Source organism: Thamnophis sirtalis, unplaced genomic scaffold (genome assembly GCF_051295495.1).
Source record: "Thamnophis sirtalis isolate CommonGarterSnake01/CBP01778 unplaced genomic scaffold, rThaSir2_p1.2 scaffold_2, whole genome shotgun sequence".
NCBI classification, from domain to species: Eukaryota; Metazoa; Chordata; class Lepidosauria; order Squamata; family Natricidae; genus Thamnophis; species Thamnophis sirtalis.
This window is the reverse complement of record NW_028261382.1, coordinates 97,320,791-97,348,591: the sequence shown is the minus strand read 5'-3', so window position 1 is coordinate 97,348,591 and position 27,801 is coordinate 97,320,791. Positions and strand designations below refer to the sequence as shown.

Below are 27,801 nucleotides of genomic sequence, written 5' to 3'. Positions count from 1 at the left end.
CGGCGGCTGGAGCCTCTTCTCTGCCGGGAGCGAGAGATCTTCCTCCGAGGACTGAATGGGAAGCGGCTCCGGGCGCGCATCCGAGGAAGCGACGAGCCTAAGCCGCACTTGGCTGCCGCCGCGCCGCCTCTGGCCGTGAAATAAAGCGCCGCCTCCCAAGTCGAGTTTTAGCTGAGAAAACCGGCTCCGCTTGATCATTGTGGCCATCCCAAGTGGGCGGCAGCGGCGGCGGCGGCGACCTTTTTCCGACTGGGGCGGCGTGCTCTCTGATAAGGGGAGCTGGACCTGGGGTCCCGGCCGACGGGCAGGAAGAAGCGGGGGCTTTCCGTGCCTTAGATGCGCTTGGTCTGGGGACAGAGCTGCCAACCAGAAGAGGCCGGCGGCGTGTGTGTATGACGGGCGGGCGGGGCTCTCTTCAACGGTCCAACAGCAGAGTTCCGGGATGAAGGTGGCCGGGCTGTCTTTCCTGCCAGGGATGGAAAGAGTTGAAAGGGGTGGCAAGTGGCCCGACGGGACTCGGGAGGGTCCGTGTGTGTGAATGTAATATTCTGTATGCCGCAACTGCCTGAGGGACAGAAGGGTATTTGCATCCTCCTAAGGTCTGAGCCGTGGGGACTTTATAGGAGCCCCAGAATCTGCTGTGGCCTTTGGTGCCATCTAAATGGGGCAGGCTGTGGTCATTGGCAGTCACGAAGAGACAGGATCCTGCTTGCCGTATCTTTATGTTGGTCTTTCTCCACCACTGAGTCCAGGTGCTTTCCTCTGCCATCCTTGAGTTGGCACAAAAATAGACCTGTCTAAAAGAAGGTGTCCCCATTGCCCTGACCCTTTGCCCTGTTCCCATGAGTCCTGATTTGTGAACATGTTAATGGTTGGCTTTCTCCTGTAGTTTTGGTACCCCCACCCCGCACCCACCTTCAGTAAAAGAAACCCCTCCTGGTCAGGAGAGGACAGGAAAAGGGAGGGTGGGCCTTTGGGACCCAGCTGGTCTTCTCAGCCAAAACTCAACTCGCTCCTCCGTCTTGAGCAAGAGGGCAGGAGGGAGAAACTCTCCTAGAATGTTACGATTCTGTGCAACCACAGAGTTCCAGTTATTCCTGGGGTTTCTGTTTCCCGACCAGGCCTCTTTCAAAGAGCTGAATGTGGGGAGCCCCCCTTTCTCCTGGCTCTCAGTCACAGCACAACCCATTAAGAACCCGATGCTCCCTAGCCACGAATCAATCGTTGGCCAATAGGCCCCCCCCCCACGCTGCTGCTCATATCTGACTGCTCCGAGTGAAACTAAGTGGAGGAGGAACAGACAGGCTCCGTGAAGTGGGCCAGGCTCCCCAAGTCCCTTTGCAATGTAGCTTCTCTTCCCATCATTCCTAAACTAAAGGAAACCCCAATATTCACTCAGGTGCATCAGATTTTGCAGCAATTGTGTTTTTTAACGGGGGAGGGGGGGGCGTGCAGTCTTTTTGATAAGACAGGTGGGGTTCTAGAACTGAGTGAGTGGCCCACTTCTACACAATGGAAGAGCTGCCCTTCAAATAGCTCCACTAGAGGGCAGTGTAGGTTCATAATTTGTTCCATAAAAAGCAGGCAGAAGAATTGTGTTGATCGACTATAAAAGGATCCGTTTCTTGATTAAGGACTTCCAGAACGGCACAAAGGAGCTTTTGATTTCTCTGGAACACTTCAAGAGCGGAGATGTTCATAAAAGCCGTCTTTAACATTTTTGAATATCAATAGTACCCAGCTGACCTTGGGTGATATAGCAATAGTAATAGCACTTATTCTTGTATACCACGGCTTCATAATGCTTCACAGCATTCTCTCTTTCAATCCCTTCCTCCCACCCACCCAAAGTGTGTGTGCCTGCATCTGGTCGGTTGTAGTTCTCCTGCTCTCTAGGGGCTTGCTGATGGATGAGGGTGTGTGGCCAGAGAGGCAGGCAAGCAGCCTAGAGAAGCCCAGGCAGGCTGCCGACCCCTCCCCGGATCCTGACCACTGGGTATTCTCTTTATCAAGCAAAGGGAGAAAGCCAATCATTGGCGCATTCACATGTTAGGACAAGGCCACAGATCAGAAAGAGGCAACAGAGGCAGGATGAGGATTGTCAATGTAGACGCCAACTTTTATGCTAGTCCATTTTTGTGTCACCTCGAGGACAGGTGGAATACATCGACTTCACCAAGTAATAAACTAACCAGGTAGTGTTTCTCCTGGCAGAACGGCTAGGCCCCTTGCAATTCACGGCGGGGTGAAGCACAAGAGACCCCTGCATGGGAAAGTTGCTCAAGGTTGTATCCTTGCATATTATCATCTCCCAATTGTTTGGTCTACCAACCATTGGGAAAAAATTGAACACTGTCATCCACGAGACTGACACACACACACACACACACACCCCAATTTCAATTATATCATTTCTGCCTCTGAAAATTAAATGCGGCTTTTTGTTTGTCTTGGAAGAAAATAATTAATCCCTGCCCTCCTGAAGAGAGACCATCTGCCCCCAGCCTCTGTGGAGTGTTTGATTGTAAATCTCAGGGGGGGAGGAGGAGGATTATATCTAGAGAAATATATATTGTGGAGGGCCAACACCTTGTCTCTCCCTCCCACTCCAAAAAGTGCCCCAATGGCAGTTGTTTATACCCCATCAAGAACTCAGTGGGGTTCTGTGCCAAGCACAGATGGAAGAATAAAATGCCATCATTGCCAGGGAGCCTCAGTGGGGGTTATATTTGTGGTTACCCAAAGCCATACAGCAGGTTGCATCCAGGTGAGCTATTGCAATTGGACACCTGCAAGGTAACTCGGCAAAGGCTTAGCCATAACCCTCTTCTTCCTTCTGGCAAAATCTGGTAAGAAGAAGCGCAGAGAGATGGGAATTTACTCTCAGATACTTTCCCCACAACACTGGGGAGCAGATTTTGCTGCCTTGGCCTTTTCAGGGCTTTTTGCAAGGACAGGGTTCCCTTTGTCCCCACAAAACACCTCTGGAGCCGAGACAGGCCTGCTTTGGGGACAATCATCTCTAGGGAGTCAGATGAGACCCTGGGGAAAACTAACCAAAGAGCGGGGGAAACGCAGGGCTTATAAGTCTCTGAGCCCAAAAGAGGGGAGGCCGAGCTCTCCAGCAGAAGGAAAATGTGGTAGACATCCCAGTGAATGCGGGGGGACTTTCTGGCGGAGGAAGGGCCGTTCCATGAGGGTTCCTCCGAATGAGCCCAACCTGAGGGGCTGCTTCCCACGGGGTCTCACTCTGGGAATTAATCCAGGCCCAGAATGGGGAGGCAGCATCAGAATGGTGACTGGGATTATCCGCAGACAGATTAGTCAATCCAGCTCTAGGTGGTTAGAGAAAAGAGATCTGGAGTTCTGAACTTTCTGGGCCACCGGAATAAGTCAGGCAGGCCGCTCTTCATGAACACAGAGGCCACGTTGCTTTTCAACAGGAGTGGCGGTCAGAAGCAGGACCTAGACGGGGATCTCAATGAGGGCTGAACAGATATTTATTTTATCTATAATATCTGCGTAGTCCCTAACAGGTTTTCTGGTTATATGCAGAAAAATTGAAAAGCATATACAAATAAGAAGCAAAGCCAATATCAAAATGAGAAAATACAGATAGTCCTTAATCTACAACCACAATTGAGCCCAAAATTTCTGTTGCTAAGCAAGGCAGTTGTATTTGTATTTATTATACTTGTATGCCGCCCTATTCCCGGAGGGACTCAGGGCGGCGAACAAACACATGGGGAGGGGGGCAATACAAAAACAAACGAGATAAACCGGATACAAAGACAAATTAAAAACTACACAACAATCAGCAATTCGAGTGGGGCTGGGAGCTCATCAGCCCCAGGCCTGCCGGAAAAGCCAGGTCTTAACGGCTTTGCGGAAAGCCTGAAGGGTGGTGAGGGTCCGAATCTCCACGGGGAGATCTTGTTCCAGAGGGCCGGAACAGCCACAGAAAAGGCCCTCCCCCGGGGGGGTCGACATTCGACATTGACTAGCTGATGGTATCCGGAGGAGGCCTAATCTGTGGGATCTGATTGGTCGAAGGGAGGTAATTGGCAGGAGGCGGTCTCTCAAGTACCCAGGTCCGACACCAGATAGGGCTTTAAAAGTAACGACTAGCACCTTGAAACGCATCCGGAGTCCAATAGGCAGCCAGTGCAGCTCGCGGAGGATAGGTGTAACGTGGGTGTACCGAGGTGCACCCACAATCGCTCGCGCGGCTGCGTTCTGGACAAGCTGTAGTCTCCGAATGCCCTTCAAGGGCTGCCCCATGTAGAGCGCATTACAGTAGTAAGCAAATCACTGCAGTTGTTAAGTTAGTAACATGGTTGTTAATTGAATCTGACTTCCCGCTGACTTTGATTATCAGAGGGTCACAAAAGGTGATCACGTGAGATTGCGATCATCGTAAATATGAGTCAATTGCCAACCTCCTGAATTTTTAACACACGACATAGGGATGCTGTAATGGTTGTAAGTTGAAAACTGATCATTCGTTTATTTTTTTGGTGCTGCTGTTGTAATTTTGAAAAGTCACTAAAAGAACTAATGTAAGTTGAGGGCTAGTTGTAGCGAGTTCAAGGCATCAAAATACAAAGTCAACAACTGATGGTGAAAATGAGATATGCCCAGATAGTTGGCCTCCCATCCAGCTGACACAACCACTGATGAAAGGCTGAGGAATACGAAGCTCTCCTTAGTTGACTATGCGGACCAACCAGCATGCATGCAGGCGTCTCGATGCCAGGGCTTCCAATGGTCACATCTGAAGCCCCCCAAACAGCTCAGGACCAAGAAATGTGGCAGAGGATTAATTTGTACAACTGTGGAGCAGAACTGCCACTACCAAAATAGTGACTGGGCAGCAGGGTCAGATGGAAGTCAGAGTTCAAGTGCTCTAGAAACCCCACAATTGGATCCAAGACCCTCCCTCCCACTTCCTCAGAGGAAAAGCTGCCTTCTGGGTCTGCAGTGCCCGTCAGAGAAATCAGTTCCCTCGGTTATCAACATAACCATTTCACCCAAAATTGACTCATCATAATGATTTCCACGAATCTCTGTAACCCATCAATTATGAGTGCCCTCTATACATGAAATGGACATAGCAATAGCAATAGCAGTAGACTTATATACCGCTTCATAGGCCTTTCAGGCCTCTCTAAGCGGTTTACAGAGAGTCAGCATATTGCCCCCAACAATCTGGGTCCTCATTTTACCCACCTCGGAAGGATGGAAGGCTGAGTCAACCCTGAGCCGGTGAGATTTGAACCGCTGACCTGCTGATCTAGCAGTAGCCTGCAGTGCTGCATTTAACCACTGCGCCACCTTGGCTCTATGACATCTATGATTAAGCAGTAGTTTGGGGGGGGGACTCATGAGGGACCCATGTTTTGTGCTTTAGGAAGGATGGCTCTCTTATCAGGCCCTAAAAGCAGATTTGAGGATCTCTTCTGGGGGCTAAGGTGAATTTGAGAACAAATTGTGAATTCTCCTGGGTTCACAGAACCTTCTCTTTCCCTGTTGCTTTTATTGATCTGTTCCTTTCCTTGTTGCCTTTGGTCAGCTGGGCTATCATCCCTGCTTCCCCCCCCCCCATATGTCCCTTGATCCCTTTGATTCTACAACATCATTTCTACACCCCTTCATTTCTCATCTGGTTGTATTTAATGTTCCTCCTGCCCACCCCCCACCCCCACCCCGAGGCATCCTTTACTTTTTCCTTCTGCAGCTTGCATCACACCCACCACTTCTGAATAATTCTGGGTGGCTTTTGGGCAATTTCTGATTTCTCCACACGTGCCGGTCCCTTCAGGAAGGCAAAGTAGGCCCTGCAGAGTTTACTCTGTTAGTCATTGCCAACTTTAGGGGGGCGGTGCTCATTTCCATTTCTGTTGAGCCAGCCCTATCCCAAGATATTTCCGTGTTCATACGGCCAGCATGACATCACAGAGCACTGTTACCTTCCCACCAAAGTGGTACCTATTTATCGACTCGCATTTGCATGCTTCCGAACTGCTAGGTTGGCAGGAGCCGAGGCAAGGACGGGAGCTCCCCTCATCTCGTGGTGCTCGGGTCTTGAACCTGTGCTGCCGGCTTTCCAGCCGACAACCCCAGGGTCTTAACTGGTGAGCCACCACACCTTGCCGGTGCCTTCCGGACCCGGACAGTGATGAGAACGGTAGCCCAAGGAGCCGTTCTCCAGTCCCAACGGTTGATGACCCCCATCAGCGCCTGACATTACTCTGAGGGGATCACTGACAACGGCCTGCCTGGAAACCTCACACATCAGGAGGAGAAAAAAGATCATCGCCTCCAGGGAGTCATTAGCCCAGAATTGACTAGCTTATCTCTGCTGGCCTCCTGTTAACCACAGAATGTTTGTGTCCAATTATAGTAAATCAAAGATGAGTTTATTAAGGACAGTAAAGACAACCACACAACGGCAAAGGGAGAACACAGCAGCCATCCAGCTGGGCAAACGGCAAGCGTGATCTGTCAAAGACCTGCCTACCTGGTTGAGGTCAAAGACTGAGGTCATGGGGCTCATTCCACGGCTGGCTTCTGCCCGGAGGAACTTCCCCAGGGCAGAGCTTCTCCCTCAAAGGAGCCGCTCCAAGCAGCTCCCATCCAAGCTCCGCCAGGATGGCTGAGGGGAGCAGCCGATCACCCCCCACCCATCCACCCTGTGGCCCGGATTTTGTACTTCACTCTGCGTATGCAGCAATGCAGAATAAACAACCTTCTATTCTCCCGCCTACTTTCAAAAGGCTTCTAAGATTTCTTCTGACTTAGTTTCAAAAAAAATTAAGGGCCTCCCATAGTTTGAAGCTGCTTATTTGAACTGCATGAAACGATTTTAATGTTTTTTAAAGTGTTTTTGGTTAGACCTAATTTTGATTTTGTGTTGTTTGCGTTTCTGCATTTTCTTGCCTTTTGTTTTATTTTATCACAGCAAAATGGGACTTAATTTAGTAAAGGTTTCCCCCCCCCCCTATTACGATATATCGTAGTCCTGAAAAAGAGCATTTCCTGTGTTGTTTCCCACATCCTTCCAGGCCACAGAAGACGGGCGAGAGGAAACCCAGAAGAAAGGAAGGGCAGAGCTTCAGGAAAGGGCAACACAGATGAAGATGAAGAGAAGGAAGGGTCTACTCTGGAAAGGGAAAGGTGGGGAGGGAGTGGGAGGATTTGAACACTATCTGGATATCTAATTCTAGGGAAATGAAGGCAGGTTTCCAAGAAGACCAGTAAGATTAATCTGACAGTGGGGAAGGAAGGAGCGAGGTCCCTTTTCCTGTATGCAGACAGGGGGCAACCCGGAGGAAGAGAGAGAGGCAAATGAGCCCCTAAAGAAGGTAAAGCACAAAGATGCTTCCCCCACCATAGAGATGGTCGCGGGGGGGGGGGGGAGAGCGACTAGAGCCTTCTCAAAGGTCCTGACTGCAGAGCCCCCATGGTCAAAGGTTACACCCCGAAGAAAGAAAAAGGGCTCTGAGAACACCGTCGTCCGTGCTCCAGTCCCTGGATATTGCTAGTTTGTTTGCTCACTTATTTATTTCTAGTACTTTTGTGCTGTCCGGTTCCATCTTGATTCCAGGTGAACTACATAAAATGTAACATAAATATAAGAAACTGCACGTCAGAACAACAGGGTTCTACCGGACAAAAACAGAAATGAAAGCAAAAATGGTTTCCCACACAGTCACCATCCTATTGAACTTTAAATCTCTGCAGAAACGTAACAGCTTTTGCTAATCTGTGGTAGGCTGAAGGGGCAGAGCCCAGGCAAACCTTGCAGGCGTCGGAAAGCAAGCACGGGGTTGTCCATCACAGAGGAACACTGTGTCCCCCCCCCAATTCTCGTAGAGATGGGATCCTCGTCATCTCTTTTTGCACGTTGTGAGACAGGACAGTTTTTCCTGAACAAAACAGTTCCCAAGTGAGTCTTGTTCAAAGAGAGACAAAGCTCTTCCCCACTGTATACAAAAATTGTGAAAAAGGTCAGAGTGAAGCCAACTGAAATTGCCTACAGACAAGTTCCTCATTTGAGAGTAGAGTACATTTTGGAATCAGAGTCCCCCCCCCCCCCAATAAATATTACTAATCAGAGCTCTGAGAGGCTGGCTATTTGGATTAATTATTTCCAGTCCCAGCTGATACAAGTGAAGGTAATATGCAGCAGCCAAGCCAGGTACCGTGTTAAAGATTAAAGCTGAATCACTTTGAATGGAAGTCCGTTAGCATCCCAGGCAGCAACCAAAGGACGGGGGTTCTGCAGAGTTTGCACCATAGTTCCATCCTGCCTAATAGCCAACCCAGCCGAAGAAGCTCCTGAATGATCTTCAAAGGCAGTCCCATGCTCCACAGGGTTTTACAGTAATCTAACTGCAGGGTGGTCAGTATGTGAGTCACAGTGGGCGGAGCATCTTTGTTAACTAGGGCAATTGGCACACCCAGCTCACCTGGCTGTGCCTTTACCTTCTGTATCAGCAGCAGCAGCAACGGCAGCCCTGGGCCTAGGGGTCTCTGCAAAATGAAGCTCGGCTCCTTTAAAGAGGAGCGTGATCAGTCCACAATTACGGCTGAAGTCATTCTTAGTCTAGAACCAGAATGCTTGTGAACAAATAGTAGTTTTATTGTGCTGGGCTTTGACCCGGACTAGACCCTGAATTACAACTTCCTTAATTTTTCTATTGTTGGGCCTGTGTGAGGATATTGATGATACCTAACCCCAAAGCAGCAGAGGAAAGCAGGAAGCTGAGCTGGATTGTCCCTCCCAGCCATCCACTCCTCTGTGGGCTGAAACTAGTGTCGAACTGTGCCTCAAACTCTAGATAGCCCAAGAAGGTCACAGGACCGATGATACCTGCCAAGGGTGCTCCTTCTTTCACCGTCTTGCTATGCAGGGTTGAGATCTGGATCCTAATGCACGTCTAGCCCTCCCACACCATCTCACACAGACCGGAAGAGCTCACCTCACTTCCAGTCAGCTCTCCAATCCCAGCCCCATTGGAAAGAGAATGGCACCCTCCTGCCGAGATGTCCTTCCCGCAGACCCTCCCTCCTCACAGCTTGACTCGACTTAAGCCTTGGTTTACCATCACAATTGAGCCCAAAATTTCTTTTGCCAAGTGAGAGAGTGATTCAATGAGTTTTGCCCCATTTTTATGACCTTTCTTGCCATGGTTAAGTGAATCACTGCAGTTGTTAAATTAGTAAAATGGTTACATTAATCTGGCGGCCCCATTGACTTTGTCAGAAGGTCACAAAAGATGATCACATGATCCAGGACACGGCAACTGTTGCAAATATGAGTCCGAATTTTGATCATGTGACCATGGCAGTGGTGGGATTCAGCCAGTTCGCACCACTTCTTCAGAACCGGTTGTTAACCTTCTGAGCAGTTTGGTGAACTGGTTGTTGCTGGAAATAATTAGGGCAGAGAACCGATTGTTAAATTATTTGAATCAGTGCCATGAAAATGAAGTTACGATGAACTGTTGTAAATGGACAGTTTCTTCAGAGGGAGCCACCTTGGGCAACCGGGCAGCGCCAGTCCAGGTCCGTTTCTTCAGCAAAGTCCCCTTAGCAGTGCCAAGGCACAGTGACCTTTGGGCCACCTCTGAAGGGTGACATGCCATCAACAAAATGTGCCAGGGAGGACTGCATCTTGATTATTCTCCTCTAATCTCTGGGGGGGATTTTGACCAAAAGGCTCCAGATCCCCACTGCTGAGAGATCCCTTTGGAGGACCTTCCCAGAGTAGCTGCTGACCTTGGGTTACTTAGGGCAGGAACCGCGGCCCTTTTATGACTTCCAGTCTTCAGCTCCCAGAATTCTCGCATGCTGACTCAGGAATTCTGGGAGTTGAAGTCCACAAGTGGTAAGAAGTCCCAGCTGAGCTGGGCTTCGTGGGTGGCCGGCCCTTTGTTTCCTGACTACGCAGACCCCCAGGTCTCCCAGAAGCCTCTGCAGCTCCAGGGGAAGCTTGGCTTCCTGCGGAACGTTTCCTCGGGGTTAGGAGTTCAAGGCTTCGTTCGCTCTGCTCGCCCAGCTCACCCAGAACTGGCCGGGAGCGGGGGCGAGCTCGCAAGGCCAGGGCCGGTGCGCTCGGAGAGCAGGAAGAGCGGGGCCCGTCGAGGTCCCAAAGCCTCGGGGTGAGGGCCTGGCGCCTCGGCGGCCGTCACCGGAGGAAGGATGGGTGCGGGGAGGCGTAGCGCGGGTGGGCCGAGGGGCGGCAAGGCCGGTCCTTGATCCTCTGCCCACGTACGGGCGACCCCGCGGCTCAGTCCCGCCCGCTCTTCTCAGGAGGGGCACTCCCGGTCCGGTTCCTCAGGCGGAGGCCGCTTCCCCGTAAACCGAACGGTCCCCACGTATCGTAGGCGCGGTACGCGGCCCTTGAACAGCCGACCGGCTCCGGCCAACGCTCCGGGAGTGGGGAGGAAGCCGTGACGCGACCAGCGGGAAGCCGGCGGTCCTCCGGAGGACCTGAACCTGAGCACGGTTGGCCGGGGAGTCGATTCCGATCTGCCGGGCAGGGCAAACCAGTTGCACCGAGGTGGCCTGGCTTGGGCCTTTCGAAGGGACACCACGGCGCCAGACGGCCGTGCCTGACCGCCTGAGGGCCAGCCGCCAAGTCTCCGACGGGTCCGCAAAACTTTTGTCCGCCGCGGAGAGGAGACGCCGGCAGTCCCTCCTTACTGGTTGCAAGAAGGAGAACCCAGTTGCTCGGCGCCGGAACCGCCAGCCCAGCCCAGGTTCGGCCGGGAGCAAGAATAGCCCGCCGCCTTCCTCGGAAAGGCGAGGCCGACGGAGAGGAGGCCGCTCCCAGCTGCCGGAGGTAAACGGGGGACCCAAAACAGAGCTCGGGGGCTTCAGCGGGGAGGCGGGCCGGGCTGAGGGGAGGCGGGATCCCGGGCAGGCGGGCCGAGGTGGAAGATACGGCCCGCGCCGGCCCGCCCGCCTTAGCGGGGCACCTGCCCAGGGCCCGGCGCGAGGCGCCCCTTCTCCCCCTCCCGGCTGGTGGGCGGGGATCTGGGAGGGCCGCCCGCTCCTCCTCCCTCGCCGCCCGCCCGCTCGCTAGCTCGTCCGCGCGTTCCTTCGTTCCTTCGCTCGCTCGCTCGCTCGCTCGCCGGCTGACAGTCGGAGCGGCTGAGCGTAGCGCTAGGCTGGCGGGCGGGCGGGCTGGCCGTGCGGAGCGCGGAGCATCCGACGACGGGGGAAGCTGGCGAGGGCCGGCCGGGGACACGGGCAGAGGCAGGGCGCCCGCCCGCCCGCGGCACCGGCCCCCCTGGATGGCATGTGGCTGGTCACTTCTTGCCTCCTGCTGCTCAACTCCTGGACCAGCCCAGGTAGGCGGCGGCGGGGCTACCGGGCGGCGGCGGGGCGTCCCGTCGGGGCGGGAACTTAAGGAGTTTCTGCGGGAGCTGCTTCCCTGTCCTGGCCGTCCTTCCCTCCAGGAGAGACCGGAGCAGCTTGCGATCCCTCTGCCCTGCCCAGCTCGATAGGGGCAGCGGCTCAGCGTGCCCAGGCTTGCCCCCGAGGCTGCTTCTGGCGGTCGGCTAATAGCGTCCCCTCTTTGCCCCTCTGGCGAAGGGATGGCGGCCTCCCTTGGGCCTCGGTTGGCTGCCGCCCCTTTGTCCTGCCGCCCGCGGTGGGTGCAGGCAGCCCCTTCCGAAGAGGCAAGGACTGCTGCGGGACCATTTGCCTCCCGGCCTCTGCCGGGACTGAGCAGGAAGCTGCCCTCCCAATCCCAGCCAGCAACCGCGCGGTTAGAGCCCTGAAATCATTCAATGGGAAATTAAAATGAATCCCACCCGCCTCCCTCAGCCCGTCGCTGCAGAAACGTCCTTAATTACATGAATGTCGGAGAGAGACTAGCGCAGCGTTTCTGCCTCTGCTCCAAGCGAGAATGTCCAAGGCTTAACGCGGAGCGCGTTACTTTTCGAGCTTTGTTCTCTTGTCTCCAGTTCTCAAAGTAGATGGAGAACCATCTTTGAAACCCAGGAAACACACATTCCCAAACCCGGCGGGCCTTTAAAATCTGGAAGCGCTTCCACAAACCGAACCCGGCAGTTTGATAGAGACGGGATGGAACGGGAGGGGGGGGGGAGCCTTAGGGGGTAGGTGGAAAATGCAATTCCTTCAGATGCTTCAGCTTCCCATCAGGAGCGGTGATCTCGTGTGTCAAAACTGGGGCCAAACTAATGAAGCTGTTGAAATGAGAAGGCGATGGGAGGTTGCCGTGGATGAAATTACAATCCGATGTAGAGTAATCGATCTGCGCTGCATAAAAGAACGGGCAGCGGCAGCTTCTGCCATCTGCTTGGTGCAGGAGCCTCCAGCCCCATCGCGGCGGCGGAGGCAGGCGGCATTTCGGGAGTGACTGGCTCTCCTTCGGCTTTATAGGTTCTGGCATCAGCTATTCTCTCCTGCTGAGCAAGTGTCTCTACCTTTGGTTCAGTGGGAGACGACGTTGATGGGAGGCAAGATACAGAAACAGCATTGACTTATTCCTATTTATTCCTTCTAGGGACATGCCCAGATATCTGAAAATGGGTGATTAATCATCCCAAAACTTTTTAATTAAAGCCAGGGCTCGCCTGTTTTTCTAGAATGCTGCCCAGATCTTTTTCCTTGTCGCTGCCATCCATGCCAGCGTCTGATTTGCCTTCATTTGCATTTTGACTGTGCGAAAGGCAGGGGGGAAAAGAAGACACAGCTGAGCTGAGACCCTTTTGATTTTCCACAGCCAGACTAATAACTTCATGTGAGAGGAGGCGATGGCCCTTTTCAGGGCCGGTGGAGGAAGGCGAGGAAGGTGTTGGGGCTGGCTTGGTTTTTGTAGAGACCAAATCGAACAACCTTCATTCTGAAAGAGGATCTTCTACTGCCTCATCCCTTTTTGGAAGCCATGATTAAAAAATAAGGACCCTAACTGCTTCTTTGTTACAAAGTATTATGCTGAAGCAGTTCCAGAAAGTGAATAATAATGCTACAGAGGTTAGGTGGCATTAAGAAAAGAAATGGAATGTCTTAGTACATGAAAAACCTTTTGGATATTTAATATATTGGTGCATCAAAGCACCGAAGCTTAATAGTTTGTGCCGTATGAAATGGGCTCCTGTAGAACAAAAAAGCCAACTGTTTGTTCCAGGAAATCACCGAAGTTCGGGAATATCTGTCAGTAAATTAGATCTTTTTTGTTTCTTCATTATTAAAAATCCCCACTTCCCAATTAATGGCTCACAAGGACAGGGTGGGAGTTTGCTGGGTGGAGCTGGGTGCCACGGCTTTTGTGACGGGAGAGGGAATAGCCAAGAACACCTTGGTTTCCTGCCACAGGCTGGAGATGGTCCAGGTACTCAGTGTGATGGGAACACCTGTCATTTTCTGTCTTCTTATTCAGTTCAGGCAGCCATAAGGGTCTCCACCGAAAATCTTCCTTCACCACCCCCCCCCACCTCACTGTGCCTTGCTTTGTTTGCCATGGAAATTAAACATGGATCCTCATTAAACTGGGGGGAAACTAGCACATCCCAAGTTGTTCCGAGCAGTCGCCTTCAGAGCAGGTAGCAGGTGGGGCAGCTGCACCTTCCCCCTACTCGCTCGGCACCGAAGGGCCTCAAGGCCCTCCACACCTGGGCAGTGGCTGCAAAAGACCTCTTGGTTGAAATCCACCTGGAAGAGTTGCCCTTGTCTGGAGGGAGCTGGGCAGAATTTCTGGCTTTGCCTGTCATCCTGTAGGCACCTCCTGTCCCTGGCAGCACAGCAAGAGAAGAAGAAGGGGGGGTGAGCCTCCCCATCTGTTCCTGTCCGCATCGAAGCTCTGGGGGAGAAGGGAAAAAGCCGCCTTCCTTTCTGTGTTCAGATCCTCCCAACATGGCGGCCCACCCATTCTGCAGTCTGCTGCTGGGAGGTGTAAATTCACCCCTTGGTCAGGATTAGAGCCCCAGCCCTTGCCAATCCCCAGCAGCCGGGAGGCAACTGCTCCCAAAGCAGGAAGGGGAACAGTCAGTCTCCAAACGAGGAATTGCATTTTCAGAGGCCTCGTCAGTTGTAATTCTTGGCGAAATCAGAAACGGGCAAAACCATTTATTGCATCTCAGTAGCTGCGAAGAAACCCGCTGATTCCAGGGATGTTCTGTTTCTGTGGAACATTTTAGCTCCTTCCGGTTATAGGATTGCCTTTGCCTTGTGCAGACTTTTTAAGGGTTTCTGTAGCCAGCTGGACTCTGAGACCCTGCATGCCAAGGTCCCCCTACTGGCCGGCCCACGGGTGGCTTATTCTGTGGCCAGGCTTTGTCTCCCAGAGCCCCTGACTGGACAGGGTCTCCGATGTGACCTTACCCTGATGGGGAGAGGGGCAGAAGTCAGGAGCCAGGTGTGATGGGTGAATGCTCTTCCCTGCCCCGTTTGCTCATAAACCCCAGTGAGAAAAGGCTTGCTCTTCATGCTGGAGGAGGGTACAGCATCACCCACCTTCCTTCCTTTGCCCGTCTGAGCCCCAAACAATGAGGCAGGCCTTGAAAAGGCGTCTACAGTCTATCCTCTCAGTGGGGGCAGGTGGGGGCTCCGTGGGATGCAGCCTCCCCCACTAACTGGGAGAAGGTCTTCCTTATGAAGGAAGGATCTGGACAAACTTCAACATTGGGCACTATCTAACAAAATGGAATTCAATGGTGAAAAGAGTCAGGTTCTACATTTAGGCAAGAAAAACGAAATGCACAGGTACAGTATAGGTGGTACCTTGCTCAACAGTGGTAACTGTGAAGGGGATCTCAGAGTCCTAGTGGACAACCATTTAAATAGGAGCCAGCCGTGGGCAGCAGCTGCCAAAAAAGCCAACACAGTTCTAGGCTGCATCAACAGAGGGAGAGAATCAAGATCACCATGTGAAATGTTAATACCACTTTATAAGGCCTTGGGAAGGCCACACTTGGAATACGGCATTCAGTTTTGGTCACACCGATGTAGAAAAGATGTGGAGACTCTAGAAAGAGTGCAGAGAAGAGCAACAAAGATGATTAGGGGACTGGAGGCTAAAACATATGAAGAACGGTTGCAGGAACTGGGGATGTCTAGTTTAATGAAAAGAAGGACTAGGGGAGACATGATAGCAGTCTTCCAATATATCAGGGGCTGCCACAAAGAATCAAACTATTTTCCAAGGCACCTGAGGGTAGAACAAGAAGCAATGGGTGGAAACTAATCAAGGAGAGAAGCAACTTAGAACTAAGGAGGAAATTTCCTGAGAGTTAGAACAATTAATCAGTGGAACAGAGGTTGCCTCCAGAAGTTGTGAATACCCCAGCACTGGAAGTCTTTAAGAAGATGTTGGATAGCCATTTGTCTGAAACGGTACAGGGTTTCCTGCCTAGGCAGGGGGTTGGGCTAGAAGACCTCCAAGGTCCCTTCCAACTCTGCTATTGTATTGTATTATGAGTCCAACATTTGCATGTTCATGGCTCTCTCACCCCCCCCACCCCCAGTCTGGCTCCTCTTGTCACATTGCAACAATAGCAATAGCAATAGCAGTAGACTTATATACCGCTTCATAGGCCTTTCAGCCCTCTCTAAGCGGTTTACAGAGAGTCAGCATATTGCCCCCAACAATCTGGGTCCTCATTTTACCCACCTCGGAAGGATGGAAGGCTGAGTCAACCCTGAGCCCGTGAGATTTGAACCGCTGACCTGCTGATCTAGCAGTAGCTTGCAGTGCTGCATTTAACCACTGCGCCACCTTGGCTCTAACAAAGGCTAAGAGAGGCAGCCTCCTTTTGGCCCCAGCGTCTGTAAGTGCCTCCCCACCAGGAGTGACACCTGGGCAGAGAAGGACTTACTGGGCAGGCTCTTTGTAACCTCCACTGGGTGAGCCTGGGTCCCCCCTGCTAATCAGCCCTTGAGGGACAGTGGCTTGTCTATGGACTGCCTGGTCTCCTACCTGGCTCGGAGGTGACTCTTTCTGAGGAGGCAGAAACCTTACTGAAGACTGTGCAGGTGACTGACTTAAGTCAGGTGAAGTGGGGAGAATTGAATTTAGGCTGGACCAAGTTCACAGAAGGGACAGGGTGTGTCTTCTTCCAGTCTCAGAGGACAAATATTGGCTCTTTTACACTTGTCATCCAACATTGCTGCACCAAGTTTAGTTCTGGTCAAGTAAGCAACAGCACTTAGACGGATGTACTGCTTCTCGTTTGAGAGGGCTGTTCTTTGGCTTTCCAAATACCTGTGCAAGAGCGGCCGACTCACAGAGACCCCTTTCCCCCCCCCCCGAAGGTGACTAACTGGTAGAGATATTCACATTCTGACTGTTTTGGGCCTCCTGGGCCAATCATCCAGCCGACAAGGGGGACAGCCAGGGACATGGTGTGCAAGGCACAGGTACCCCTTACAAGAGGCCCCCTTTCCCTTGGAGTCTGGTTATGGGACGTTGGTGTGGTCTCCTTTGCACAGTCAAGGACAGCTGCAAGTGGTGGAGGGCTGAGAAACTGATAGGCTGGGTTTCCGTGATTTACATCTGTAAGTGGGAGTGGATTCTCTCTCTAGGCCAGTCTGACTTTGCCAACATTGTAAAAGTTGAGCGAGGAAAACAAGTCAATATTATATTGGGATGATAACAAAGATTCCTTGAACAAAGCAGAAGCATTAATATTTCAATACTTTTAGGTTACGATATCCTACAATTTTGGTAGATTGCTCACTGAGAACTTGAAAATGTGGTTTTTTTTCCCCAGTGCTGGGAATGCAGAGTCTTTATCTGGGTACCATTGTGGTGCTGCCCTTTGTCTCTGTGGGGAGGCCCCCTTTTTACATCATTTCTGAAGGTAGTCTAAATTAATGCCTCTGGTATGTAGGTTACATCCAAGGCTTGTGACCAGATGCCAGAAGTGATTTCTGTTTTAAAAATATTGCAGGCTTTTTCTACATTTTTAATCTCTCTTGCTGATTTGGAGGCAGTTTTATGAAAGATGGAATTAGGATGATATACACCATTAAATGGTAAAGGAGATTAGACGGATTTAACTCTATGCGTCTGTCTCATAACTACCACCAATCCTGTAACTTCCATTTTATATGTAAAATCTATTCTGCCCCTTTTGACCTGCAGATGCTTTGCCAGCCAGGCTGAATTTCTTCTCTTTATTTATGAGATATTTTGCTGTTTCTGTTCCTGGATTCGCACTCTCCGCTGCTCTTTTGCCAGGGATTCTTCCAAAGAAGGTGTGTGCCAAGTAGGCTGCAGAGAGAGCTCCATGGGAGGCAGCTGCCACTACTCGGGTGCCCCTTTGTCTCTGGAAAGGGCACTCAGCGGCTCGAGGTGCTGGAACTGCTCCAAGACGTCATCTAGGCTACGTATCGATTTCATTAAGGACTTCCCAAAATATTTGTCAGCCACTTTTCACCTCCCCCAAGGGTCTTATGCTAAAAGAGATAACACACCAATACCAATTGTTTAAAAGCACCAAAGTTAAAATATTGCATAGCAGGGGTGCAGCAAGGGTTGCCGAGTGGGCATCCTGTTAAGGCCCTTATGGAATCCATGGGGAATCATCATTATTTCGAGTGAGGATCTTTCTCTACAAAGGTATCCTCCCCAGTCCCCATGGAGGACCAGTCCACCCCCTCTTCCCCCTCCAGAGTCTGGAAGGCTGCTGGCAGGAGAGTTCCTCCTCCTCCCGGCTGTGAGTGGCCGCCTTCTCTTCTTTGGGTTAAAACAGACTCTGCTCTTTTAACCATTTTTCACAGAGTTTAATTCTTTTGCCTTTTTGTAATTTTTATATTTCTATTGTGAATAATCCATGTTTACAATAACAGAACTTTTTTTATTTTTCTTTAAAAAAAAAAACACAAATATGTCATCATTTGTCAATCATTAAAACATTGAAGTACAATTTTTTTTTTGTGTGTACCCCTCCCTCCCTCCACCCCCCCACCCCCCTTCCTACTTCCCCCCCCCGACTTCCCAGAACCCGTACACGGTATAGAATTTTAACTAACACATCTAGAATGTCATTAATTTCTTTATTTCTTTTTTCTCAATAGATTTTAGACTGTGTTAGTTAAAATTCTATACCGTGTACGGGTTCTGTGAATAATCCATGTTAACATCATATTCGTATCTACAAGTGCATAAGGATATAAATGGAGGTTCTCATATAAATGTGGCTTTGTGTTCATAAGCAGGTAGATTGCATATTTTGTATATTTGTTATTTTAATTGAGTCGCCATCCAGCTCCAAACAACATAAACCGATCAGCACAGCATACCCCATACTAAACACGCAGAGGAGATTCACGCCTACAGGGCCCTCCAGAATGCTTCCAGGGTGGAAACTCTCTGGGTCTCAGGGGGAACCTCTTTCTAGAAGGCAAGGGCCATGACTGAGAAGGTTCTGGGCTCCTGGTAGAGGTTGCTGTTGATTCAAAGGGATCAGTCTCTACCGACTGTTGGATCAAGGCGGCAAGGCTGACTCCACAGGCAGGCAGTCCTTCAGATAGCCAGGCTCTGGGTCACGAAGGGCTTAATGGATGACAGCCAGCACCTTAAACCTCACCTGGAAGCAAGGAAGGGCAGCTTGTGAAGCAGAGCTGTCCCATGGACAACGAAAGGCATATGCCCATCACCACTGCCAGTGATGCTGCTTTCTAGACCATTGGGCGTTTCCGGGGGCTCTTCAAGGGCATCCCTGAATTCCTACAAACTTTCCACAAAGGTAAAGGTAAACAAACCTAAGGTAACTTCTTCGTGAAGTAAAATAGGGACTACAATAAAATCATAAGGTGCTAGGCAATATCAAGCTTTGATGTTCTCCCTCATGTGGCCAGAGAGTGGCCAGGATTTTCATGGTGTATAATTTCGCATGATGCTCCAGGCGTCGTATTTGCTAGTGTGAGCCGAGGGCCGCTGTTTCGTGAAACTGACCATCTGTGCTGAAGACCCTTTGCCTTAGGAGAAGGCTCAGCAGGGGTGGTTTTCCATGGGGCAGCTGTTCCAGCTGTTTTGAAACGCGCCCGCTTCAAGGGCCGTCCGTGAGCCTCTCCTGGGAAGTGAAGGGAAGCGTTTGAGTCCCCATTTTCCTGAGCCAAAAGGGCTTTGGCGCTACAGCTTCCAAATGGCTGCCATGATGATGAAAAGACAAACATTTTTCCTGTCTTGCCTGGCGCTAATGGTCTCATCACTGCTTTGTGATGGGATGTGAATTGCTGTGCCCAATGCAGCTTTAATTCCTTTCCTCAAATGAGCAGTCGGGATGCATCTTCCCTGGAGGGCCAATGAAGTACTTGACTTGGAATATTAATAGAGGAGTTGCGTTGCGGCTGATGCTCTTTCTCTTCCTCCGATCGCCTCAAAAGCAGCGCTAGGGAAGTAGGCAGGCAACGGGGAGCCCCTCGCCAGTGGGGCTGGCGCAGGAAGGCTCTGTCCACCACCTTGGCCTTGCCACCCGCCTAAGCGCAGCTGAAGAGAGGAGGGCTCAATCCAAACGGCTCTGGGGCCTCCAGCTGCCACCGAACCCTTCGGCAGCCAGGAAGAGGCCTGTGGGTGGACGGGGGCGATGGGGGGGGGGGCTAGTAATCAGCCTTGCAGGGAGCAACCGGGGGGGGGGGCAGCCCAGTGGGGGGGGCGGGAGCGCAGCAGGGCTTGGGAAATGGCGGTGGGGGCGGCAGGGCTGTGAGGGACTGAATCGTTTTAGGCCACACTAAAAGGCCAGGGGTGCTCTTGCTTTGGCAGGGACGTTGTGTGAGTGTGTTGCCTCCCGGACTCCAGGCCTTCCCTTAAGTTGCCAGCTTCTTGTTCCCAATAAGATTCATTGGTGGTTCTGAAATATACGCGCATTTCCCTGGACTTCCTGTCAATGCTGCCGAAGGCCTTCTGGGATATGGGAGTCTCACCCTTGGCATGGTGGTGGATTTAATTCGGAAAGGCTGGCACTGGAGGTGGCCTTGAGAAAAGCCCACCTGATCCTGACCTTCAAGGAAGCCTTGTTCCTTTCCCTCCGGAGCCCATTCCCTGGTCTGGAGCCCTTTGGGGAAATCTAGTGGTCCACAGACCTGCCAAGTGCCGAAGCTTTTCCTAGCATTTAGTCAGGATGTGGCTTTTCTGTTCAGGAACAGCCTTTCCCCGTCGTCTTCTCCTCCTTCTCCTCTCTGGGGCGATGGCGGAATGTTGCAGGGGAGATGCCTGCAGGGGCCTGGAAACGGCTGCCCTGCCTGCTCCTCCTCTCAGGGGCACCGCTTGTGAGATAAGAGACCCCCTGGATGAGCCCACCCTTCTTCCTCCCAGGGCCCAAAGGGTCACCTCTAGGGGCTACTCAGCAGCAGGCCCGTCCCTCTCCCACCATCGTTTCCCTGCAAGGGGTATATGGAGACAGGCCACCTCAGAGACAAGACCAGCCCTCCTCACCCGTGAATTTTTTCTTCTTTGACCCGTCTTGTGGGAATGAATTCCATAGCTTACTGATGTGCTCCGTTCCAGTATGTCTCTCGTTGACTGTGTGAATCGGATGCCTTCCAGTCAGGATCATTGAGTGACCATTGATCCGACTGTTTGGATAGTGATTGTGTGGGTGGCTGTTTATGTGTGGGCGTGTTGACTGCAACACTGTTGGCAAGATTTTGGAACTGGTGTGCCACTGCCTGCTTGCTAGCACGGTGACAGAGAGACTGGCCCAAGGTCATTCAGCTAAGGTGGCACTAAAATAGATGGCCTCCCGCTTTCTAACCTAGTGTTACATGTAAGAAATCAAGAAGGCAGTTCAAATGGATATATATCTATTCCATGCTAACGCTCGCTACAAGAATCTGAACTACTTACGGTCCAAGCAAATTGGCGGTAGATAAGAGTCAACCGAACTAAAAGTGGGCTGGACTTAGGTCTCCTGTGGGTAGGAAAGGACTCAAAACGGATGATGGGTTTGACCCCTCAGGCTCTGCCGGGTCATCGCCTACAGCCGGTGCCTTCACCCCTACGTTGACAGCTGCGTTGGCTGTCACAAATCAAACTATTTGGAGGGTGGGGAAAGATACTGATGGTCCACTTTTTCCCTGCTAGGCATCATGTTCTAAGCCTGGTCTGTATTCACCCACCCACCCCAACCTTTTTAGCAAAAGCATCTAATTTCTATCAGCCTCCAGATCATTTGAGCTGCTCTTTCCTGCACTTTTCCCAACTCGCTTTTCTGCTCCTTCCGAGGGGCCCATGGACGAAGGGGAGTGCTGGGCCAGGAGGAACGAGGAGGGGGGGCAGGGGCTCGGCGAGTTCGGGTGATCTTGTTCTTTGGGAACTGCATTCACTTTCTGCTTGCCCCCATAGCGCACACTGAAGATGTGGGTACCAGCCTCTATTTTGTGAACGACTCCATCCAGCAGGTGACCTTCTCCAGCTCTGTGGGAGTGGTCATCCCTTGCCCAGCAGCAGGATCACCCAGTGCCACCCTTCGCTGGTACCTTGCAACTGGGGATGACATCTACGATGTCCCACACATCCGCCACGTCCATGCCAACGGGACGCTTCAACTTTACCCCTTTTCGCCATCTGCCTTCAACAGCTTCATCCACGACAATGTTTACTTCTGCACTGCGGAGAACTCCGTGGGCAAAATCAGGAGCCCAAACATCCGGGTCAAAGCAGGTATTGGCTGGCTGAGGGAGGGCGGTCTTTCTTCTGGACTGGTAAGGGAAGGTCGGGGGGGTCAGGTCCCAGAGAATCGTATTTGCTGGGGAAAGAAAAATACACTGGGATGCAGCAGGCCTTCCGTAGCCATGACGGAGATCTGATTCTGCTTTCTGGATGGCATTTGGGCCCTGGACACAACCCTTTGTGAGCTACAGGCTAAGCAGGTGGAGGACTAATTAAGCAGAGGGAAGGGAGGAGCAGGTGGGAGACCATTTTGGGTGAATGATCAACCAAGTGGGTGGATGAGGAGCCCCGTTGGTTCCATTAGGTAAACTATTAAAGGCCGGTTGCCAAAGTGCACAGACCAGCTTGATACCCAACTTCTGCCTTCCTTGCCTCCCAGGGTGGGAGAGGACATTAAAGACCAAGGCGTGAATTATTTACTTGAATCGCAATACTACATATAAAAATGTTTCCATGTGTGATTTTATTTTTATTTTGGGGGCTCTGTGTGCCATGATGATTTCCTAACAGGCAGCCTTTCTTAACGGGCAGCCTTTAACCTTCTTCCTTTGTATTCTGTTCTCTTGGATGTGAGGAGCGAGGGGCGAGAGACTCTTTTTAAATAGCTTTGTGATAGTCCTTATTTATTGCAACTTTATTTCTTGTTTCCTCCAGTTTGGGAAATTAGCTCAATAGCTTCACATGGGGTTAGCCAAATCAATGCATTGCAGCACCCACCTACATCCACAGCCATTCTTGGATGGTATCAATAATCAAGTGTTGGGATGTGTCAAATGTGGTGCTGGATTCTAATTCACATTGCAATGGGATCCCACTCGTCTTTGGAAAACAAAACCTTGTCTGCATCCTGGGAGACATTTGTCTACAGCTGCTTCAGAAGAGGTGCCTAAGAGTAATAAAGGCAGAATATAAATCAAAAAGGAAAGGAAAGAAAGAAACGGGAGCTGCCTTGCCCTTATAGACTGTATCTGGGGCCTCCTTTACCAATGGCTTGTCCTCCCATTGCAATGGAAGCTCAGCGGAGGTCAGGCCGATGGAAATCCTCGCAGGTGTTGCCTCCAGGATTATCTCTCCGTTTCTTCACTTGTTGGCATCCAGTTAATTGCAGGAACAAGTGCAAAGAAACTTGAGGTCTGCCTGGGAAAGCTGAGGTCCAGCTTCTGTCTTGGATTTCCCTGAAGGACCCTTGGAAGCCCCCAGAAACATTTCATGCACCTGACTGTGCTGGAGGGAGGTTTGTTCAGTGGGAGCAAGCGAAAGGATTTGCCTGCTCTGGTCAGGCGGGGGGGGAAGCACCTGACCTTAGGTGCGCATGGAGAGCAGCTGACCCACTTGAGGCTGAGTCAGGGCTAGGCTCCTTCAGCTTCTGTTTGCACGTGGTTGGTTGCTGCAACTCAGAAGATGCCCCACGGAAGCAGGAGAAAGCACAGAGCCTTTTGGTTGGCGATTGGAGGAAGAGCTCCAATATTTGGGGCTTCATTAATTAGGAAAATAACTGAATGAATGTGAACATATGGTAGAAGGTATAAAGTTATGCATGCTTTGAAACAAAGGATGAAATCCTTTTTCCCTTCATCTCGTTAAGTCTGAACCTGACGGGGCTGTCTGGGATAAATGGATATGGAAGAGTCCCGAAGGGGCTTTTTTAAAAGGCGATCTGACTTTTTTGGGGTTTTGCTTGAAGACTTTTCGTTTCCCATGCAAGCGAAACCTCTTCAAATTGTTTCCAACCATGACCTGGATGACTGAGAACCTCCACAGACATTTGGATGTGGAAGAAGTTGAAAGCAGGCAAAGAGCAACGTTTCCTTCACATGGTGTGTTTCGAAGCAAAGCTGGCTGCCTTGAATGCGGGAAGTGTCAGGAAAACCATTTTATGCTCCTTGTCTGGATTCTGAGCTGATAAGGAACAGCAACAACAAGGAGCCAGGCGTGAGAATGGGCTGGGCAGTCGTGTCCTGCTTGTGGGCTTCTCAAACTGCACGTGGAGTGGACATCTCCTCCTCCTCCTCCTCCTCCTCCTCCTCCTCCTCCTCCTCCTCCTCCTCCTCCTCCTCCTCCTCCTCCAAGAGGGTAGTGGGAGGGGGACTTCTTAGGAAAGAGAGGGTAGATTGGTGATTGACAGTTGATGGATAGAAAACCAAAGAGCAGGTTCAACGTGATGTCCCGATGCCTGGAGGTTGTGTGGATCTGGATGGGGAGGAACAGGCTCAGGCTCAATCCCTCCAAGACGGAGTGGCTGTGGTTCCCGTCATCCCGATTTGTGCATCTTGTTCCATCCTTGATGATAGGGGGAGAAATTTTAGCCCCCTCAGAGAGGGGCCCGCAATCTGGGAGTCCTCCTGGATACGCGGCTGAGTTTAGAAGAACACCTGATGCCTGTGATCAGGGGGGACTTTCACCAGGTTCACCCGGTACGTCAGTTGCGCCCCTTCCTGGATCGGGATGCTCTGTGCACAGTCACTCACGCCCTCGTCCTTTCTCGCCTGGACTACTGCAACGCTCTCTACATGGGGCTGCCCTTGAAGAGCACTTGGAGGCTTCAACTGGTCCAGAATGCGGCTGCGCGGGTTATCATGGGGGCACCTAGATCCTCCCATGTTGCACCCCTTTTAGGCGGCCTGCACTGGTTGTCTTCCGGGTGCGATTCAAGGTACTAATTATGACCTTTAAAGCGCTCCATGGCTTAGGCCCAGGGTACCTGCGAGACCACCTACTGCCACCGGTAGCCTCCCACCGCCCAGTGCGATCCCACAGAGTTGGCCTCCTCAGGGTGCCCTCGGCCAGACAGTGTCGGCTAGCGACCCCCAGGGGCAGAGCCTTCTCTGTGGGGGCGCCTTCCCTCTGGAATGAGCTGCCCCCCCCGGAGCTTCGCATAATCCCCGACCTCCGGTCCTTCCAGCATGCCCTAAAAAGTTGGCTTTTCCAGCAAGCCGGCCTGGCCTGAATAAAATAAAATAAATTATTGATCATTGTTAATTTTAATTCGATTTTTTAAAATGTTATTGTTAATCTCAATTGGTTTTGTTTTTTGGGTACCCTATTTAATTTTTTTAAACTTTTGTAATATGTTTTTTTTAAATGTTGTATGCCGCCCTGCGTCCTTGGGAGAAGGGCGGCATATAAATCCAATAAACCATGAACCATATCTCTGCTCAAATGAAGTTCTCCATAAGATGGGCCAAATCAGAATCATGATGAAGTAAAGGGAGGGATGTGAAGAGAAATAAGAGCCAAGGTGGCGCAGTGGTTAGGGTGCAGTACTGCAGGCCACTTCAGCTGACTGTTATCTGCAGTTCAGCGGTTCTAATCTCACCGGCTCAGGGTTGACTCAGCCTTCCATCCTTCCGAGGTGGGTAAAATGAGGACCCGGATTGTTGTTGGGGGCAATAGGCTGACTCTGTAAACCGCTTAGAGAGGGCTGAACGCCCTATGAAGCGGTATATAAGTCTAACTGCTATTGCTATTGCTATAAATACTTTTTTAAGATTTTTGTTTTGCTTCATGGCATGTTCCGTTTGATCTATAAGAACATATTTCATACTATGATCATTCTATGTACATTAAAGCTATCTTGGGGGCATGTTACGCCCTCTAACTCCTGCTAAGTCTCCCTTTAAGAATTTTATCTAAATATCCCATATCCAATTTAGCAGGAAAGTTAAAGCAGGGGGTCTACTGATCAAGTATCATTCAGTGGGGAGGACACCTGGCATGAGGTTGGGAAAAGGGCATGAAGGACAGGCAAGAGGGGAGCAAGAGAGGAAAGAGCCCTAAAGTACAACTTCCCCTTCCAGTTGGCCTTTTGGCTAATGCTGGCCTTGGAGGTCTGGATAATCATCTATCGGAGAAGCTCTGGTGGATTTTGCACTGAGGAGAAGCCTTGACTACCTCTGGGATGCCTTCTCGGTCTCTGGTTCTATGAAGTTCTGGACGTTTTCAAAAGCAGCCTCTTCTTTCCTGCCCCCCCTCCCCCGACAGTTCCACTCTAACCTTAATGCACAGCCAGTTTCACCTCTAAAGATCTTTGGGGCTGGGATCAAAGGGTATCCTGTGTGCTTGTGCTCCTGTGAACGCCTGTGAACTAGGCTGCCAAGAGAGACTAGCAAGAGTTTCCTGGGAAGAAGGTAACATCAACAGTGAAATGCCATCCTCAGAGAGGCTTATTTGGCCCCTGCCTTGATGACACTTTGGTACCCAGAAAAGGCTTGTTTCTTTATTCTTTCATTCTACACTGATTTTAATAAGCTTTCCATTGAATTGTTTTCTTGCAGACATTCATTTTTAAGAATGTCAGTTAAAAGCCACCCATAGCAATCAGTTGCACTGAAGACAAATCTTTAATCTGAAACAGTTTTTCAGGTTAAGAACATCTTCTGTCCACCCTCAGCTTATGGCGTGAACTGTATTTTCTACTCTCCCATCTTTGTCTTTTCCTGTTTTGACTAGAAGGAGATTTTTAAAGCTGGCAGATCGGGATAAAATACACATATAAGATGCAGTCTTGTCCTAATTAATGAAGCTATGGTCTGGTGCAATCTTTGGTGTACGCCCTGTATGGTGAAGAGATGTGGGAAGGTGTGAAATTAATTTTGGGTGAAGTATACAAGTTGCTAATCTGTCTGCTCGCCTATTGTTTTTCTTCCCAGTGTTCAGGGAACCTTACACAGTTCGAGTGGAGGATCAGAGATCAATGCGTGGAAACGTGGCTGTATTTAAGTGCCTCATTCCTTCTTCAGTGCAAGAATATGTCAATGTTGTATCCTGGGAGAAAGACACGGTTTCTATCATCTCTGGTAAGAGGGCTAACGGCGGTGTTCCTCCTTCTATTGCATGGCATTTCTAGGGGCCTCCTGAAGGTAAACTTTTGGGTGTGTCTCCAAGAGTCATTGATCAAAAGTACAATCTGATCAGGCTGATCACAAACCTTGGCTAGGTTTTCCTCACTGGTAGATCTTTCTGAGGATCTTTTTTGCTTCAAATGGTTTGCCAGGCTTCTAATGGGTTTTTCACCTTTCTCCCAGTATTTTTGACTTAGGATGTTAATACAAGTTTTATTTGCTCTGGCACTATTCAGCTCAGTTGTATCTCCTTGCTTAAATTTTGGTAGGACATCTGGCCATGTATGCCCAAAGAGTTTTGAATTTATCTTTCAAAATTGTCTCATATGTATCTTAATGATTTTTCTTTTACCGTATTTTTCGGAGCATAAGACGCACCTTTTTTCCTCAAAAAAGAGGTTGGAAATCTGGATGCGTCTTATACATCGAATACAGCATTTTTGGCCTCCCGAAGCCCCACCCCTTCACCAAAATGGCCACACATACCCTTATGGAGGCTTTCAGAGAGCTCCTGGGGGCGGGGAGGGCAGAAATGAGCAAAAAACAGGCCATTTTTTGCCCCCACAGCCCCCAGCAGCACTCTATAAACCTTCATAAGGCTATGCATGCATTTTTTTTGACAAAAAACAGGCCCGTTTTTGCAAAAAACAGGCTGTTTTTTGCTTGTTTTTTTGGGGGGGGGGGCAGGAGCACTGAAGGCCCATAAGACTATTCATGCCTTTTTAAAAAAAACGGGCCCGTTTTCACAAAAAACGGGCTGTTTTGGGGAGGTTTGCAGAGTGCAAAAACTTTTCCCCCTTTTGGAAGGCTCTTTAACCGATTGATGAAAATTACATTGATCAAGTGCAGAAACAAAGTCTTAGGTGCTGCAGATTGTCAGTGATTTCCTTCTCCAGTACATGGATAAATACACCTGGAAACATCTACCTACCTACCTACCTACCTACCTACTCTCTCTCTCTCCCTACCTACCTACTGTATTTCTCCCTCTCCCTCTCTCTACCTACATACCTACTCTCTCTCTCTCTCTCCCTCTCCCTACCTATCTACTGTATTTCTCCCCCTCTCTCTATTTCTCTCTATCCCTCTACCTATCAACCTACTCACACTCTCTCCCTCCCTACTGTATTTCTCTCTCCTTCTCTCCCTCTCTATCCCTCTATTTACCTACCTATTTTTTTTATTTGCCTCTTCAAAATCTTGGTGCATCTTATACTCCAAAAAATACGGTATATAGCCTGTGTGATACTACAGCTGTGCATGTCACCTTTATAAACTTTGCATTCAAAGATTGGAGAAATAGCCATTTCT

At 50.5% G+C, this 27,801-nt stretch overlaps 1 protein-coding gene across 2 annotated transcripts in view; it reads left to right on the top strand.

The window, feature by feature from the left end:
- The first annotated feature begins 11,140 nt into the window (after positions 1-11,140).
- Positions 11,141-27,801, top strand: part of DSCAML1 (DS cell adhesion molecule like 1) — a 106,875-nt gene continuing 90,214 nt past the window's right edge. For both annotated transcript variants that reach the window (XM_087706440.1, XM_087706439.1), the window contains exons 1-3: positions 11,141-11,360; positions 21,323-21,640; positions 26,299-26,445. In XM_087706440.1, the coding sequence (XP_087562566.1) occupies positions 11,309-11,360; positions 21,323-21,640; positions 26,299-26,445 (517 nt within the window). In that variant the 5' untranslated portion in view covers positions 11,141-11,308. The remainder of the gene's footprint in view (positions 11,361-21,322; positions 21,641-26,298; positions 26,446-27,801) is intronic.